Source organism: Periophthalmus magnuspinnatus, chromosome 16 (genome assembly GCF_009829125.3).
Source record: "Periophthalmus magnuspinnatus isolate fPerMag1 chromosome 16, fPerMag1.2.pri, whole genome shotgun sequence".
NCBI lineage: Eukaryota > Metazoa > Chordata > Actinopteri > Gobiiformes > Gobiidae > Periophthalmus > Periophthalmus magnuspinnatus.
This window is the reverse complement of record NC_047141.1, coordinates 17,741,089-17,759,829: the sequence shown is the minus strand read 5'-3', so window position 1 is coordinate 17,759,829 and position 18,741 is coordinate 17,741,089. Positions and strand designations below refer to the sequence as shown.

The window sequence follows — 18,741 nt, the reverse complement described above, 5'->3', positions numbered from 1 at the left end:
GTATATTAAGCCAATGAACATATTGACATGTGTTTAAGGTGCCATGCAGCCTGGAGTACTGGGACGAGCTGCAGCAAGCCTTTGTGCCTTATCGGGAGTTCAGCTTGTCAGAGAGCAGTCCCTGCCAGCTGCACCTGCCTAGCCTGAGCCTGACGGAGCAGCAGAAAGAGCTGGTGGCCTCAGACCTGTGGAGGATCGTGCTCAATAACAACGGAGAGGGCGGAGATGAACAGAGGTCAGCACATCTCCTCCCATCTCTCCACTTATTTATCTTTATGTGTGTGGATGTTAGTGAATACTTTACTCTGCACTGCGGAGTGTGCGTGGACCAACAGTAACGGTGGCATCCGGTGTGAGGGAAAACAGAGCGTACACCCAGGCTCCATACAATGAGCCAGCGTTGTCCCTCGCCCCACATCTGGAGCGCAGGAGCTGGGAGCGGGCTTGGAAGGCGTTCAGATCGGCCTAATGAGATTTCCCAGCACACCAAGTGCCTGTCAGGGCCCATCCGGATTCCTTCCTGCTTACCTTGAGTGTATCTAATCGGGGGAAGCTCCGAGAGTAAAACCTCCTTTGGGTTGCCTCATACGTCCCTAGGCCTGGCCTGGGTTGGGCTGGGATGGGTTTTAGCCCACATACTCTCCTCTCACCTCATGACCACTTCTATCAATCATAATCTCTTATGCTGGCTGAATCAGTCAGTGTTGAAAGCAACACAACTGAAAAGTTGTAAATGGTTAAAAAAAAAAGAATATGTAACATAGTAGATATTAATAGAATCTTACTAATAACAAAATGTTTTTTGAACTGTGCTTGTGTGTCAGATTCTGCCTCTGGTCACTGAGCCGCTCTTCACCTTTGTCTTTTACTCACATTAGAACTTGCTTAGCTCCTGACCATTTCAGAGCACAACCATTCAAAAAGACTTCACAGTGTCCCAGCTGAGGACTGAGGCTGCATTTGTCAAGGTGCTGTTGCTTTGTATAGAGGCTTTTAGACATCTGCAAGCACACTAAATTTGAATCACTTCAACTGGTAATGAAAAACTAATAATACAAAAATATAATACATGTCTTTTTTCACCCCTTTTTTAATCTTCTCCTGGGCATTCAGAAACATTTTGGGGATACAAATTCCACTAAATGTTGAATGAATATTCCTGGCCAATTTCTCAGACTGTGCGGCTAAGAAGACCTCAGAGGAGAAGGCATATAAAAACTTGTTAGAGGGGAAAAAAATGTCTGTACCATATACTGTGTGAAGCTAAATATACATCTGTATTTCATTACAATCATACTCCAAACACTACATTTCCTTTATGTTTAAATTATTTGTCTTTTTTGATCATAAATGATTGGCTTTTCCTTACTGACTCGTTTCATCTCCCATACTTGAGTTTCCACCAGAAAAATAACTTGGCTCTCCTGCCAACTAGAAGTAATGAAAATTGTCAACATATGATGCTTATCTTTTTAAGGACCGCAGTGCCGCACCAGCGTTTTCAGGTCCTGAGCGTTTCCTGCTGGAGTTTTATGGTGGATCATGGTAGCAGCAAATTACAGAGCAAATGGTCATTCACTTCAATTACCTTCCATTCAACATCATCAACCATGACATACAATTAATGTCCATCGAGAGGTTCTCCGGGAGCTGTGGGAGTAAAATAGTCCAGCAACCAACTGAGGAGGCCTCAATTGGTTATGCTTTTGATTGATATTGTCTTTTTTTGTCTTTTCTTTTCATTATTACCATGATTGTTAGGAATTTATTTAAGACAAAGACTACAATTACCACTTGCAGTTGTAAGCAATTGTAAGCCTTTTTCAGAGACGTTTGTTGATCTTCTCTGGTTTATTTACTTGCAGCTTGGACAGTGACTGTGGCTCAGTGCTACACTGTGATCAGCTGGTCTCGCCCATGGCCCTGGCTGCCTGTACTCGTGTGGACTCCTGCTTTGCTCCGTGGTTTGTCCCGTCACTCGGGGTGTCTCTAAAACTTGCCCAAATGGAAGTGCACCTCTGTCATCACCTAGAGCAGCTGGGCACAGGTATGAAGCTGGTCCCATGATGTGTACATGTACTATTTCATTCACTTATCAGTAATACTAAGTATATATTGGGTACACATCCTGTGAAAGTATTTAAACACTTGAGTTGAACTTTAGGAGTATAGGAGGCAGTTAATACTTGTGCATTCATTTTATATTTCCATACTACAGTTCCTCCACATAGACTCCGCCCCTTCCTGCCAGACAGGAAGTTGCCTCAGGAGCAGGAGTTCATGGTGACCAGTGCCCGGGAGCCTCGGGTCCTTTTACGTCAATGGAGCAATGGGCCACGCTACTGTCAAGAGTTCAACTTTTCCACGCAACTGGAATGCAAGCTTTTAGAGTACCGGAATCTAACACAACTTCAGCTAGTACAACCCTGTCTGCTACAGGTATGGTGTCTGCATCCATGTCTTTTTTGTGTGTTTTTTGTGTATTTTGGTATATTGCTAACACATTTCTTCAATAGGTTTAGCTGTGTATACATATGTCTCATAGTTATTTCCTTTTTGTTTCAGGGTCAGGCCACTGCCTCGTGCTGTCCGCAGTCCACCATGTTAGATGCAAATGTGTTTGTGGACCCAGTCTTTTTCAGGATCAGCCAATATGCCATTCACACAGTGGACACAGCTTTGAAAAGCTGGCAACAGGTGCAATTATTATTATTATTGTGCAATTATAAACTTATAACATATAGACTTTTAATGTCCATAAAAATCACATCAATTAAAATGTAGCTGTTGGTACTTGTCGGTCAATTGCATCGACTTATATAATGGAATAGTGGTTGCAGCTCTATTACAACTAAGACTGCTTTAAAAAATTAACCATCCTCCTGTTGATCATCTAGCACATGGAGAACATATTACAACCAAAGGAGTCATAAATCTACACAAAATAATAAGAAAATATATAAATAGTTATAGGTTGTGCTAAAAGTCTTTTCTTTCCCAGATGGAGTATCAGCTAAACAAATTCACAACAAAATGGAGGGTTTTTATGAGAAAAATGTTGGTGCAGTGCCAGAGCCATAAAACACACTGCCTTTCGGGTTGATGTAAACTCTGACTAGGGGCCTTTACCCTGTCTGTTTGTGGCCTCTCCTTAATGCTATGGTCCTCGTCAGCTCGCAGTTCCCGGCTCTCAGCACTGCCTGTAGTAGCCAGCTCATTTGTGTGTGAAGCGATGCCCACGAAAACACGGTAAAACTTGAGTGCTGACACCTGCCAAGACTTCATCTGGTCTGGGCCCCCACCCCTCTGTGCGTGTGTGCGCAAATGTGTATGTGTGTCTATTGCACACCGTTCTCTTTCAGCTGTGCCTCTGCTGCTGTTGCTGCTGCTGACTCATCTACTGGCCTCAGGAGACATGAGCTATACTCCATACATTTTTACACGCATGCACCCTCTCCTGCCAGGTGAAAGAAATAATAGCTGCAGTTTTTCTTTTTCTACCAACAGCTGCTATCTTTTACCTGTGGAAAATAAAATTAAACCAACTCTATATAAAATCCTAGCATGAGATTTAATACCTTTGTTTTCACTCAGTGGCATCATTGACTCATCAGGTGATGTTAACCAACCGTGCTGGTATTATGGGATGCATTTGACCCTTGGCTGCAAAATTTTAGCACAAGCAAGTGAATGTTCCCTATTTCAGCTGGTTAATTTACCCATAAATAATGCTTGCTGTTGTATTGAAAGGTTACATTGCAGCTTAACTGGGCTGTTTTGGACATGCTGGTATCCATGGCTTTGCCCAACATCTCAAGCATGAAAAATAAGGTTATTACGTGGTCATTGCCTTAAGACAGGCCTCCCCTATACTGATTGAGTGATATGTTTGGCCTTTTCCTATGCCATGGCTGCCCAGTTCCTAAGACCCAAGCATACTTTCAACATGAGGTATAGTGAAAAAATCACCCATATTTGTACAAAATGTGCTTTTAGAAAGTCTTGCATGCACAGAGTCTGATTCAATCCTAATCACAGCATCAACATGTTCATTGTTCATCTGTCATATCTGCAAAATGATTAAGCCTGATTTATTATCTTGATTAGTCTTAAACAGAAGCAGCTTGGCAACTGGTACAAAACCTGAAACTACTTCCAGCCTTCGGCACTTTGGTTAAACCAAGGAAGAAATCACCATAATTATAGTAGGCAAATGTGCTGTGCATATGGCCACAGTTTCTCTGGAATAAGAGGTAGATGGAGGACAAGTACAAAAGGATGCTCTAATAAAAAGCGTTCTCATTTGGCTTTTGGGGGATGAAGCGAATACTTTTGTTCATTGGAAATATCCTGCGTATGGTGAGAAAATGTGTGCTGCGTGGGACAAAACACATGTCGCCTCGTGGTTCTGATGAGATGATAGAAAGGGACTGAGCCTATAATGCAAAATGCATTTTTAGCATTTTTCTAATATGAATTTTTTTTTTTCCTTTTTCCTCTGTTTCTTTCATTTACCCCTTTTTTAGTTGAGTTCTTAGTATTTGTGAACTGTTCTAACAGTGACTGAGATTTTCTTAAAATAATATAAAAAAGACTCATAACTCTCCAACTTGTCAAACAGCCTTATACTCTTTACATGTACTTTTTCCATACATTGCAAAACTAATTGAATACATAATCAGAAGCAGTTGGAAATGTTAACAGGCGCTGTCCTTCCGCAACAGAAGGATGTTTCTTGAATGTGTGTAATTGTTTGAGTGATTTTCTTGTTTCCTGGTGTCAAGGCTGGCAGGCAGGCCCGTTGTGATGTGGCCTATAGGGTCAGTAGTGAACCGTGAAGAAGATTCCTCATCTACCACACAGTCGAAACCTCACAACCAGGCCATGGTCATACCACTGCGCCGCAGGCAGAGCAGCTGGAGCGATTCCAGATGCAGAAATAGAAATAAAATGCTCCGTTTGGTATATGGTTGTAATTTGCACTCAAATAGTGGTCATAGTATGTTATAATACACAGTAGATGTCATGGTAACAGAGGCCGGATCAGTATCTGTGAAAAATCTACCTCCTGGAAATAATACAAATTGTGCAGTTCTAATGGCTCACAGTAATGCAGCTGTCAAGTTGCTTCCTGTATTTATGACAGACCTATTAATACTATATTTGTCATAGCATTATCTACTCAACCTCTTATCCAAACCAAGTCCCATTTCATATTGAATGTAAGACTGTTTGAATGCAGTAGTTTAAATTAAAAAAGTGCAGATTTGGGAAACTTGGAACAAACATGGACGTAACATGTTTGTTTAGATTGTTTCAACTTGCATGTGGGCTTCACTTAATATTCTGTCACTTTTCTTTACGAATATAATCATTATAACATTACCACAACCACACCTATATGTTCTCATTATATTAAACAAGGGTTTCACTAATTATTACCGTCATACTTTTATGATTCATCATTCCAAAGTTGCATAAGAAGCCAGACAACATATTTGTTACCTAAAACGTTAACCAACATTACATCCACATTTCCCTATTGGTTTTGCCTGAACCATCTCTCTACTTTTGCTTGACATTTTTCCAGTACAGCACCCCATCTGGCCCCAACCTCAGCCTTTACCACTGTAACCTCATTCACCCATACCTCCATCTCCATCCCGGGTCCCCAACCCCAGCTCCGAATCGTCTTTCCCCCGAGCCCTTAACCCCAGGGAAGTGGCTTTGTTGGGAAACCACACGAAAGACCAGTAGTATTTAGCCTCTCTGCGTTCTCACAGGCAGCTACATGTGCGTACAACAAGGATGCTCTCATTAGTTTTCTTGAGTTGTAACAAATACTATTTCAGGATAGGATTGTAGAATAGATTGTTTATGAAAATGTACAATGTCAAAGTGGCTGACACTATAAGTGAAAGACTGGTTAATGGTTGATCATGTTTTCCAAAGTTCTCAGTTGCAGCAGATGTTATAGATAGATTTCTCTCTATAGTGGGATATCCTGTTGATATTAAGGCTAATCATTCTGTCCTAATGCTGTCGCTATATTTCAGCATTGATCTTACCATGGCTTCACTTCTCTTCCTCTGTGGTGTTGTGTTTCTTACATTGTGGGTGCCATTATTTACAATCTACATCTCAGACTTTTTACTGTACCTTACCATTTATATATGTGCCACTCTGCCTAATCTGACCCAGACTTTGTACAAAAACTAAAGTAATATCATATGGGAAGATTTGGGGAATGGATACTTTGATGCCTGGTATAGGGCCTATGTCCAAGGAACAAGCTGTCATCTCTTGCGCTTTAACAAGGAAGATGTGTTGACTGTTTAAATGCCTTTGTCCTAATATTTGTCTTCCTTAAGTCCCTCGATGCAAGAGGAGTGATTATTACTCAAGGAAGCTCTCTGACATGTGTATCAAGTTGCCTTGTGAATTCAAGTGGGAAGATGATACCATCAAAGAGTTAGGGCTTAGCATTGGCATCTAAAGATGGCAGCAGGAAGTTTGTAAAGCGCAGTGTCACATTTGTAGGGAAAGCAAAGATAGTGTTCGGCTATAAAACTAGAAGTGGTCCACTTTCACAGCTGTCCTGTCTGTATTTGTGCAGTGTTCTACCTTTCCCACACGTCTATCATCAAGTGTGCTTTTAATGGTGTAAACTTTCCCATCCGTTTTCAATAGCGTCAACAACCCCAGGACCCCAAACGTGCTTGGCAGTGGAACTCAGAGCTGTTACTGCCAGCTTCTTTTAACCATCAACCATCAACCAACTCCCTGCCATTTGAAAGTACAGGGCCGCCTGGGGTATGTTGGTGTTTTAATACATCTGCACAATCTTATGACTTCTTGAATCTGGGTTGCTACAGCAAGCTAATGTTTGCACCAGGTTTCATACTTTTAATTGATTATATTTCAGTGCATACTTTCAAATTATTGTACAACATAAAATACAGTAAAAATGGAAAGGAACAGCAATAAAAATTTGATTCTTGTGATCTTCAAGCTGCCATCATAATGTCCTAAGCTTATTTTTGTCTTTATGTTTTGTTTCAAGCCAAATGTGTCTTAGCCATTGGGTTGGAAGTATGTTACACAGTGCCTCACTCATAGTGTGCAGAGAGGCATAGATACAGAGACGCTGAGTTGAGGTTGTGTGCGTGAAGTGAATGGGTGTGCCAACCCAACCCATGTAGAATTAGTCATCTCAATTATTACTTGAGTTACAATAACAAAGTTTGTAGTCAACAGATGACCCAATTAATGAAAGGCCATGATTTATTTCCACAAATTGGCTAAATATCATGCTATGGTCTCAATGAAAAGTTACTTCACAGTATTACCGTGCCAACCAGACAGACCCTCAAGTAAGACCTTTTCTTTGAAATCTCTCCAAGAGCATCCAGCAAGCAGATGTTTTAAACAAAAAGTAAAGTACAGCAGCTAATCAACTTTCAGCACCAGTGTGTCAGTTTACGTGCACTTGGGTTTCCCAGTTATGAGCCTTATCCTGGTTATCGCAGTATTGTAATATTACATATTTACATGCGAGATGAGAAACCAGGATACTCATATCCCTGTATACAAGATCAGATTATGAAATATCCCAGCTACAATGGCTTATGCATGATACTGTTACTGAGATGCTGTGTACATGCACCAAGACTAAACCGGGATAGTCTAAAAACCCAATCATAAGCAGGATGCGTAAGTAATTGTAAACGCACTCAGTGTTGTTTATTAACCATCAGATTCGTGGAGTAGTTCAATTGAAAATAGTTTATGATTTATAATGCTAAAATTATATTTTAATACAATAATAATACATAAAAATGTGTTTGGTTTTATTTGTAATTAAATATTATGTGTGTGTAAACCCCCTAGTTAAATTATGTATACGTAGGGTTCCTTGTCCTCTGCATTTTGTTTTCACTGTAAATTAGAATTATTGGGTATCTTTAGGTAAAGCAAAAACATAAGGTGACATATAATAATAGTAATAATAATTATAATAATAATAATAAGTTTACAATATGCTTCACTACAAAGCAAAAACTACAATAAGCCCATAACCTACAAAACAAACATAGAAATGCAAAGAAAAGATAAGATACACATAAAAATAGAAGTCAATTCATAAAAAGGCCTGACGATAAAAGGGAGTTTTAAGAAGTGCATTTAAAAAATGATATTGATGGTGCAAGCCTTATCTCCTCAGGCAAGTCATTCCAAAGCTTAGCTTTAAAAGTGGTCAGTCACATGTAAAAATCTATTCTAAAACACACAGGCAGTCAGTGAAGGGAAGCTAACATAGCTAAAACGATGTGTTGTCGTTGATTAAAACCAGTGAGAAGCCTAGCTGCTGCATTTTGAAACAGTTGGAGGTAAGGTGAAATATGTGGAGAGTAAAACTTTGGTAGTAGCATTAAAGTCTAGCTGATATATGAGTTGGACTCCACATACAGTTTGCATGACTGCAGTTCTCTGCAGCCCACTGACCCATTGCTTTAGGTGGGACAGACTCCACCATATTGTTTTCTTCTAACAAACCACAATGAATTGATGAGTCTTACTGTGAGGAATGCCCAGTACTGAGAGGCTCATTTCATAGTGAAAAAATGTTTGAAAAAAGCAAGTTGCCATTTGAAATGGGTTGACATGTCCAAAGTTGTTTATCGGAGCATAGACTTAACATTTAGCTGTTTTATGAAGGGTGTGAGGAAACCGCTGGCCTGCCAAAGGATTAGGCCTCCAGGAGGTTTCACTTTAACTGTGAATGGATTTGGCCTTCAAATCCCAGACAAGCTGTTTTCATAGTATCACGCAAATAAAATGCATTATGTGTGGGATTTTTAAAACTTTCTAAAAACTTAAATAAATCACAGACAGTATTGTAATATATAAAATTGCTATAAACGCAAACCACTTATACTAAAAGTTTGTTAAAATATTTTTTTAATAATCTCTAAATCTAAGTTCTAAAAATAATCTCTTTGTGTCCTCATTGCAGAATGGTGACCCTGAGGCAGAGGAGCTTGTGTACAGCCACTATGTGATCTGTAACGACACTCACGAGACACTGCGCTTTGGTCAGGTGGACACAGACGAGAATGTGCTGCTGGCCAGCCTCCACAGTCATCAGTACAGCTGGAGGTCTCACAAGTCCCCACAGGTATAAGATCTGCCCACCTGCATACACACCCAAGCATAGACACATGTTCATATATTGGTGGGTTTCCATGCTTCATGGGAACATGATGCTGACTTGCGTTCATTTCCCAGACACTGATCCTAACCTTAACCATAGTTACTACTTGCCTATCCTTAACCTAATTGCATAATAATAATAATAATAATAATAATAATAATAATAATAATAATAATAATAATAATAATAATAATAATAATAATAATAATAATAATAATAATAATAATAATAATCGCAACCTGTTTTTACCCCTTTGTACCTTAAATAATGTTGATCTAAAAACTAAAGGCTATATGTCATGGGGAACTGATTTTTGTCTCCATTGGAAGGCAGGTCCCTATGATGTGAGTGTGTATACAGATTTTAATCCCAGTTTTCCCTTGCTCTGTGTAGATTTGTGGTACTGCTAAGGTCAGTCTCTCCAGAGACCTAGTATGGTAATGATGATAATTGAATTAAGTCAGGGGGGTGAGATACTATGAAAGTTTGGCCAATATAAATGTGTAAATGAAAATGTGGGTGTGTATAAGTCTTGCGGGTCTACAGTGAGGTCCAGTCAACCTTGCTGTACACAGTGGTGGGTATAGCGATTGTATAGTAAGTATTGTTTGACCTTAACCTGTGTGACCATAAATAATGTCACCATAATCTAGAGAAGAAAGGACTGTAGATTGAATTAATAGTTTCCTTTTTATATGAAAAACAGACTTTATTCCTGAGAAGAAAACCTATTTGAATTTGAAGTTCCAATGTGTGTGTTAAAGGATAGCCTGCTATTCAACTAAAGGTATTAATTGGAGTTTTTACAGTTCTGAGATGAGGAGGATACAGCCACATTGGTCTCAATTTAGTCATCTTTTGTTGTCATTAGCCGCTAATGTGGCTACAGCCTGCTATTAATGTTAGGAGTGTGGTCAGTCAAACCACTCAGGTTGGTCATTCCAAAAATGACATCACGTCAGATCTGGTCTGATACACTGTCATGACTATTGCATGTTTACTAAGTTATGAATCCACAGTGAGCATGGGAAGCATTACAAGCTCAGCATAAATACACTGACTCTCAGGAGAATACAAGTGTGTACCTCACATAAAATGCTTTTGTCCATAGGCTAAACTGAATGTGGAGAGATATGCTCACACTGTTTGTGGCCTGGGCTAACAATAGTGCACGGGCAACAGTTTGTGTCTGTCAGCGTTCTCAGACACTCTCCTGACAGCATTGTTAAAGAAGATTGATTATATTTAACCCTTGGTGGTTTTGAGGTTGAGCGGAGGGTGGGCTGCGTGGCGATCCGTGGCATCTGCGTGTGTGTTTGGTATGCACATGTTCCGAGACCCCCATTTGTTGCACCGTGAGTGTGAGAAAGCCAGGCTTGAGAAAAGACATGGCCATAATTGCTCACAGTAAGTCAGTAAGTCAAGTTATATTAATCATCCACCATGGTTAATCTTTGTTCTTACCTCACTCATATTAAACACACATACACACAAGCTAGGTGGATAAGTGCACACACAAAAAAAATGTTCATTGTGCACAAATATTTTATCTTGTGCCAATTCTCTATCCACCCTGTAATTGCTATAGTTTATACTGAAAATGAAAATATTTAACCAATACTTGTGGTTATGCCACTGCTAGCAACAACTAGGATGCTAACAGCACACCAGCATTACTTCCTGGTTTATCAGCTGACCCAAATTTTTTATAGATGGATGCAGACAACATATATGGGTCTCAATTTGATCCAGTCAGTCTGGGGCAAACAAAAAACACAAAAAAAACCTAAATGTTACTTTATAAGAAATTTTAAATAAATACAATCCCTTTAATAGCAATTTCCATTCATGTTCAAAAGAGGTTCATTATATCTCTCAGTAAAAATGACCTAGGGATGTTTTAGATGAAAAAAGTCCATCTTCAGGCCAATGTCATCATAGGAGAAGAATGCTATCCCAGAATGTTTCATGTGCAATTCCTTCCATTTTTAATTTGTGGTATATGAAATATGTGAGCCTTAGTTGAACATGATTTGTGAAACTAGATAAACAAGAAAAGTTGTACATGCAGTACTTACTACTTGAGCTTGATGATAAAGTACCTGCCAATATGTCCAACACAGCCTCATCTAATTACATTATGGGTTATAAAAATAGCCAAGCTGATAAGACATAGTTGTATTTCTTTATTGTAGGTTGTTCATCAAAATATGTTGTTGTAGTCGCAAATTTCCTAATCGCTGCTTAAGTGGTTGCACTGTTTTGTTTAGATCCCCTGTTCCTTTAAGTGTCTAAAACTACTGAAATCGTCATAGTTCGTCTCTCACTAAATGTCAACTTCAATGACCTTAGCTCTTCAATTTAACCCAGAGCTACTCCCAACCCAATTAGCCTCTAACCTGTTGCCTTCCACAGCTTCACATCCTGCACAGCCAATGGTACGCAGACTGTTTTGTGTCTTTCTTCACACTCATTTCTTCCTACTGCAACCCATATATTTTACATTTTCTCTATAATTTAACACCAAATACAGTGCTGAACAACTCGTAGCTCAACGGCTGTTTAGAGCAAATGGGGCGGACAGTGCTAATAGCAGGTCTGCTTGTGTGAGTGATGACTCCAGCTTTTTACTGACATCTATGTTTTCACCCCATCCCCTGTTTTTCCCCTTACAGCATACATTCAATATCCTTGGGACATTTCATTTTGTCTTTAGCCTTTTCTTGTGTTCCAGCCCATTACACACTTTCATTAGTCCATTGCCTAAGCAGTGAACACTTTTGGGATCTAAATTAGCTCATATGGGGATCACTAAAGTTGCAAAGCAGGGACAGGCCAGTAATAATTGTTGTTTCTGATAGGCTGCAGATTTTGGAAGAATATTTAAATGTTATGACTAGAATGAGCTCTTCACTGGTGGTTTGTGTCCTCATACAGTCCTTTAGATCCTCCAAGTTCAGGCCCACATCCACAGCTGACCACACGCTCTTCTGCAGTGTAGTGTCTCTCCAGTATTCCCATGACATGTTAATTTTCTTTAGTCTTGATTCTTGCCTCCAGCAGTGTGATGAGATCAGGAGAGCTGGACCATCTCCTGTCACACTTTTGAGTCTTTCTCTCAACACTGTCCAATATCAGCAAAGGAGCGCCCAATGCTGTCTCTGTCCCTTTCACAGTCCCCTCTGTTTGGGACCACCGTTGCTGACATCACTAGCCCCTGTCAGGGTCCTATTCTTGCCTTCTGTCCCTGCCTCCAGTAGGAGATCCAGTTCTGTCCTGGACCAGAGGTGATGATTTGGTTTTAATCCCTGTTAGATGCACTAAAACAGGTGTGTCCGAAGTATGGCACAGGGGCCAAATGTAGCCCTCAGACCAATTTTTCTTGGTCTGTTCCTGCTGAATTGGCTCAAATGATAATAGGCAATAAACACTGCATTATGACACAGGCCTAAAATTAATGTACTAAGTCTTATTAAAGGTACAATGGCTCTTTCAAAGCACATGTTAAATATACCCATCTGAATGACTTGCTGCATTGACCACCAGTCCACTTCAAATATGTCTCTATATGTGGCCCGTGAAAAAGACCACTAAATCCTAACTATTTTACATATTTAGCAGTGCATCACTACACTAAAATAGAACATTGTAAATAAGATTACACCACTAGGTAATTGATCAATGAATATATGGAAATTGATGGCCCTTTTTTAAATGAATAATTTCTTTTAAAAGTATTTCTCTTATCCCTCTTTATTCACGCTCTCTTCTCTCTACTCTCAAGAGAGACAGCCTCTCTCTCATTCTCCAGTCTGTTAATGGCCAAGCTCAGCGTGTCAAACTCCTATCCTCATGTCTGTGGTATGATGTCCCAGCTGACTTGTCCACTCACCACACGCACACACAACCCAGAGCTACTCATGTAAAATAATCTGTCCCCCCTCTCCCCCTTGCTCTCCTGAGAATCCATTGGATATGAGGTCATCTTTAACAAAATACAGTAGAATTTAAGGATAGTGAAGTTAAAATACAACTGCCCATACAGGGGTGAGAAGGGTAGTTGTATAAATAGATGGCATACAGGCCTGTGTGAGTCAAACAGGAGGAGGCAGAGAAAGAGAAGCCAGGGCAAAGATGAGCCATGTACAGTACTTAGCACTCATAGTAGGCTGTACAGTGGCCAAACACAGTGTCCATCCCTCTTACTGATCAAGATTTATAGTTCACTGACAGCTTGTGAGTGTTAAGTACTAGCTAGCGAGACATACCATGTTGAGAAACGTTATAGTATATGCAAAATGTTTGTTAGTAAGATTTTTGCCAAATCTCCTGATCTCATCAGAATCCAAGCAGAGGTTAGTACATAGATAGGAGACACCAGATGAGAGATACCAGCGTCTTGAAATGCACTTTATAACTAATGAATTATTAATCTTGAACACTGCTCTAGTGGCCATTTTGGAGGTGCTTTGTCATAAATCAATTTCCTTGCCAAATTCACTCATACCATCACAACATCACAATGTTCTTGCTTTTTAAAATTAAATATGGTATTAATCTTACTTTGGACAATGCTACTATAGCATGATCCGAAGTAGCATTAATAGAAGCTGAAAATTGTATCAAGTTCCAGCAAAATTGTACAAAAAAGAACAGCAGGCAATTAAAATACTTTATAATACTACATTGCATATGGTCTGTCTTTGATTCTTTTCTCTTGCTGCCTTTAACTTAGGTGTCTGGTTCTATCTAGTTCTACAAAGTAAAATTGCATTGCTTAAATAGTTATTACTCTCAACGTATTAGATCACACACTATTAGCACAAAGCTGTCCCTTCACTATACAATATCCGTTCAACTTAATACAACATTTATTATGAGAGAGATCTTCCTAAATAGACAGACCCTTTGTTATTTCAGCTTGTACTTAAACATGAAGACATATTTAAACCCATGTCCTCTCCTTTTGTGGGAACGAGTGCTTTAAATGTGTGTTATCCCAGCACACACTCATGTTGACATACCTCTGAATTTCTGTCACTTGTCTAACCCCTACAGTGTTATTGCAGTGAAACACGAACCTTAACTTGGGTTGCCCCTCTCTGTCCCTGGACCACTCCCTCCTGTTCCTCTGTTTCTCCTGTCAATCACAACAAAAGGTGCATTAAAAGCCTCAATTCAGATAGTCACGTCCTCCCGTCTAAGCCACAGGCAAACCCATAACCACAAATTAACCCCATTATTAACCCCATTATAAACAGTGATAAAATGCTTCCTACGTCCTGGATTCTCTCAGACCAGTCTATTTAGTTTCTTAGGCATGCCTTCACACCTCTGTATTACAACCCAATTATTAAGAGGTTTAAAACACAAATAAATACCCACTTTTACTCAATTTTAAAAGCAAAAAAATAACTCATTGAAGATAAACAGATACATTTTTGGATGATAACTAAATAATTAGGCACAAACTCATACTTACCTCCACCCTCAGTGTTTTTCTGGCGTGTGGTGAAGGGCGAATGGTTGGAATATCTGGCTGCCCCTCACAGGATGTAGCTTGACTGATAGAAATCCCTGTGGTTAGTGCGGTTAGCGGGATGAGGGGTGTCAAGAAGCCCCCAGCATTTCAGAAGAGGGCTTTTTAAGTGCCTACAAGAAATATTCACAATTTGTATAAAGTGTAATTTAGCCATGGAGCAGGCCAGCGCTGTGTGTTTGGATGTGCGGCTCCCAGGGGTGCTGTGCTGGAGATAGCAGCCTGAGACCATTACTATGTGGTCAGATTGGCTGCTGTTGTTGGAAGAATCCATGACACAGAGGCACTGACCCTTTCTAAACATTTGAGAGGAGATTTCTTATCATGCATCCATGCCTGTAGTTATTTGTTTATTTATCAATGTTCAATTTAACAGCCCAGTTCCAGATTTTTTTCCCATGTGTGTGACCAAAATTGTTCTTACCCCAGTACAGATGTGTTGTATGAAGTCAAAATAAGTGTAAAGTCTCGAGTTTTTTATTGTCCAATAATCAGGAAGTTCTTAGTTAGCATGCTAGTAGCTGTTAGCTTTACTGTAAGGGCAAAACTCGACTCTGGTCTCTAAAAGTTGTGAAAAGCACATATAAACTCATTTTGGTGAATATGTAGGACGCTCGGAATGCATAAGGAATTTGATTGGATCACTGCAAACTGAACTAGTTCTGTTTTTCTTTTTCTTTTTTATATCGTGCAAATTATGTACAGCGCCTCTACTAGTCTGCACAATTATGTTATTCAATAGTGGGTTGTGTATCAGTGCATTTAAACGCAGGAATGTATAATGCAAGATTGTATAAGCATGAGAATTCTAATACAATATAGAAAAGATATTGACAAACTTAATAACTATTTGTTATTTGGAAATTTCACGTTTTGCGAGCACCGTTATATAATATGTGCACTAGATACATTTATATGGCCAGATCATGTAGTTTTGGTATGCACTGTGTGTTTTGTGTCAGTTGTGAGTTTAATTTGGGCGTGTTGTTGTGAGTTGGCATGACGTAAAGCTGGACCTTAAGTGAGCATTTGAGAGGCGAGTCTGAGAGAGTGGTTACTTGGCAGGACTTTTGTCATCCCTGTTTAGGTGCACTCTGTTTACCTTCTACGGACACTCTGCACCCTCCAGAATATTTTTCAGTTTTCCGTTGTCCGTAAGATCGCATTACACCTCATTTTTCAATATAACTTTAGCATTTGTCAGACTTGAAATGCAAAAAACATGTCGTCATTGCATGGCCCTGACCCTATTGTTTAACAAACACTGCCCTCAAGTGAAGTGGTCTGTAGTTGTCCTGTTATTTTCCCCTCATACAGACTGTGGAGAGGTTAACCCCAGCTATATGAGGTTAACCAAAGCATTGACTGATCAGAGAGACACTGATGAAGATAGCTTTGATCCCTGGAGACCCCTTTTCCTGGTTCAGATTCTCAGAAAAGGGTTCGGCCTACGAAGGTAATGTATTATTTTGCATTTTGAAGCGACGTACAGCCAAAGGTTAAACATTGGCTACTCACTGGATCGTACATTATGGTGATGTCGAATTTAGTGAGGAGTAACATGAACTGCTGGCCCGTGAAATTCTCCTCTCACCGGGACATTTTTAAAGTTTATCAGTGCTGCGATAGTAAGGTCATTTATCCCATAGTGACACTTGCCCAGGCTTGTCTTTCACTGACAGATACATTATAAAGATCACCCGATATTATTATTTCGAGTGATTTTAAAGTTTTGTTTCTATAGCAACGAGATACAAACCGTGTGTGACTCAGCCTGCCAGAAGTCAGTATGGGATTATCATCATTGATTGTGAGCGTCCCAGGGTCCAAAAAATACAAGAAGTCATCTCGAGGCAGGGTTACAGTGGGGTTGAAGAATGTAGTGATTTGTAAATGAGAAGTGAAGGAGGGTTGGCCTTCCTCATCAGCTCAGAGCAGAGTCCACACACCAACACAAACAACCAGGGCCAGAGAGAGGCTTCTGTTAAATCACAGGTCAAACTACTCCATACTGAGGATACTTTATCTAAATAGATACTTAGTAAATATTTAAAACAAACTGGAGTATCAAACTAATTAATAACACATTTTTCCAGCAAGGTAGCAAGCAATTTGGCAAATAATGTACTATTGCATTTCACAGTGTGAATTTAGGCTTGGGGGATTTTAAGCTATTAATTATTAAGCCATTTCTCCCTCAACAAAGTCAGGGTATAGTTTTTTCATCATTATCTAAATTTTAATAAGATTGTGAATATTGCGTATGTACATATGTTTTGTTCTTATCTTAAACAGTCAAAATATAAATTGATCATAATATATTATTCATAGCTGTACAAAACTAAACATGTCTAAAATTTAACTTATATTACTTTTTGGACTAACAGCTTTTTGGACCTGTCTTTGTATTTTCAAGCAAACATATCTAAAAGTTGTCAATATTACTATGTCAAAGTAAATATGTAAGAATGATATATCTTAAATATGAAAAGTCACGTGATGCATTTTTCTTGTCAAATAAGACGTTAACATTTTTATCTACAAAATGAGTTCACTTATGAGCTGCTCCATTCATGACTCAATGATCCAATTCCCACTGAAAGGTTCACAGTAAGGTGCTGATGTGGCTCTTGGATATTATGTATTTTCTTTGTTTAATTGCTATAGAAACCAAAAATACAGTCATCTTTATCAATTTTCATAACCCAAACTACACCTCAGCTGATAAGAGACATACCAATATTATGACACTAAATATGGAAAAATAATAAAAATGAGTTTTGTGTTTCGGTATGACAGGTCAAATGTTGATGCAGTGACTTTATTCCCTGTGTGCTCTTTATGGAGAGCTCATTAATAAAACTTTTGGTCTTGCAAATTTGTCATTATTTGTCACAAAAAAGCTGATTCCAGTAGTGAGGATTGATTAGTAACATAAACGTTTATACACACACCTGCACTATTATTGATGTTTTATATGGACTGGATCTGTTTTGATAGTTTTTTCGGTTTGTGTAGTATTTTAAACAGGGCACCCATGAAAAAGAGAGCACAAGTGCTCTCATTGGGTCCCCCTGTATAAATAAAGATAAATAAAATAAATAAATAAAAAGTGTTGTCAGGAATTTAAAAATCAATGTCTCAAACTACATGGGAAACCACCTTTTCTGCAACATGTCATGTAGTGTGTGTCCTAAAGTGCTTAAATACTGATTTTCAACTATACAAACCTTAACTATAAAAACAAACCCAAACTGGTAACTTTGAATATTGTAAACCAGCTTCTCAGGATCTGCCTAAAAACATGCATATGATCCCAGTGTCCTCAAATGTATTTAACTGTTCTGTCATGATGCAAGCTTGTGTGATTAATAGGGTTTTTTTTTGTGATAACAGATTCATCTGCCATGTCTTCCCTATGTATAAACAAGCACATATTTTGAATTTGTCCCAGTGGAAACCCCTCTGAAAAGGGGAGATTAATTTAATTATCATGTTGACGAGATCCGAGCAGCTAGAATGTCATATTTGTTTTTCTATGTAAATCTTTTCAAACATACCAATGTGTTAGCACTTTGAAAAATCTGTGTTCTTCCCCGTTTGGCCTTGAACAGTCTCCTAAACCACAGATGTGAGGGGTGTTGTGCACTGGAGCTGTTCCTTGTTGCTGACCACATGACACAAGTGTTGGTATGCTCTAATGACCATGTGCTGCATAGTGACAGCAGCTTTATTTAATCACAGTTTTAACAAAATCACCAAATATTACGTGATTTCAGATGTGCAGTATGCCATCACGGCTGTTCAAGGCTTTTGGAAATAGTTTGAATTCAAATTTCTGTCATATGGTCCAGTATTGCATTGATTTCTTCATAAAACATGAGAAAAGTTGTGAATAGAAAAGAAAAAAAATACAAATAAAAAATCTGAGTTCTATTAGATGCAGTATTCCCAGTAAGTTCAATGGTGTTGTTAAGGCAGAATGTAG

The 18,741-nt window shown here is 39.0% G+C and overlaps 1 protein-coding gene across 1 annotated transcript in view; it reads left to right on the top strand.

Annotated features, from left to right (window-relative positions):
- LOC117384187 (intermembrane lipid transfer protein VPS13B-like) overlaps window positions 1-18,741 on the top strand; it is a 270,989-nt gene that overhangs the window by 206,088 nt on the left and 46,160 nt on the right. Inside the window, exons 43-47 of the mRNA XM_033981473.2 lie at window positions 39-235; window positions 1,866-2,047; window positions 2,219-2,439; window positions 2,566-2,697; window positions 9,017-9,178. Coding sequence (XP_033837364.1) covers window positions 39-235; window positions 1,866-2,047; window positions 2,219-2,439; window positions 2,566-2,697; window positions 9,017-9,178 — 894 coding nt within the window. The remainder of the gene's footprint in view (window positions 1-38; window positions 236-1,865; window positions 2,048-2,218; window positions 2,440-2,565; window positions 2,698-9,016; window positions 9,179-18,741) is intronic.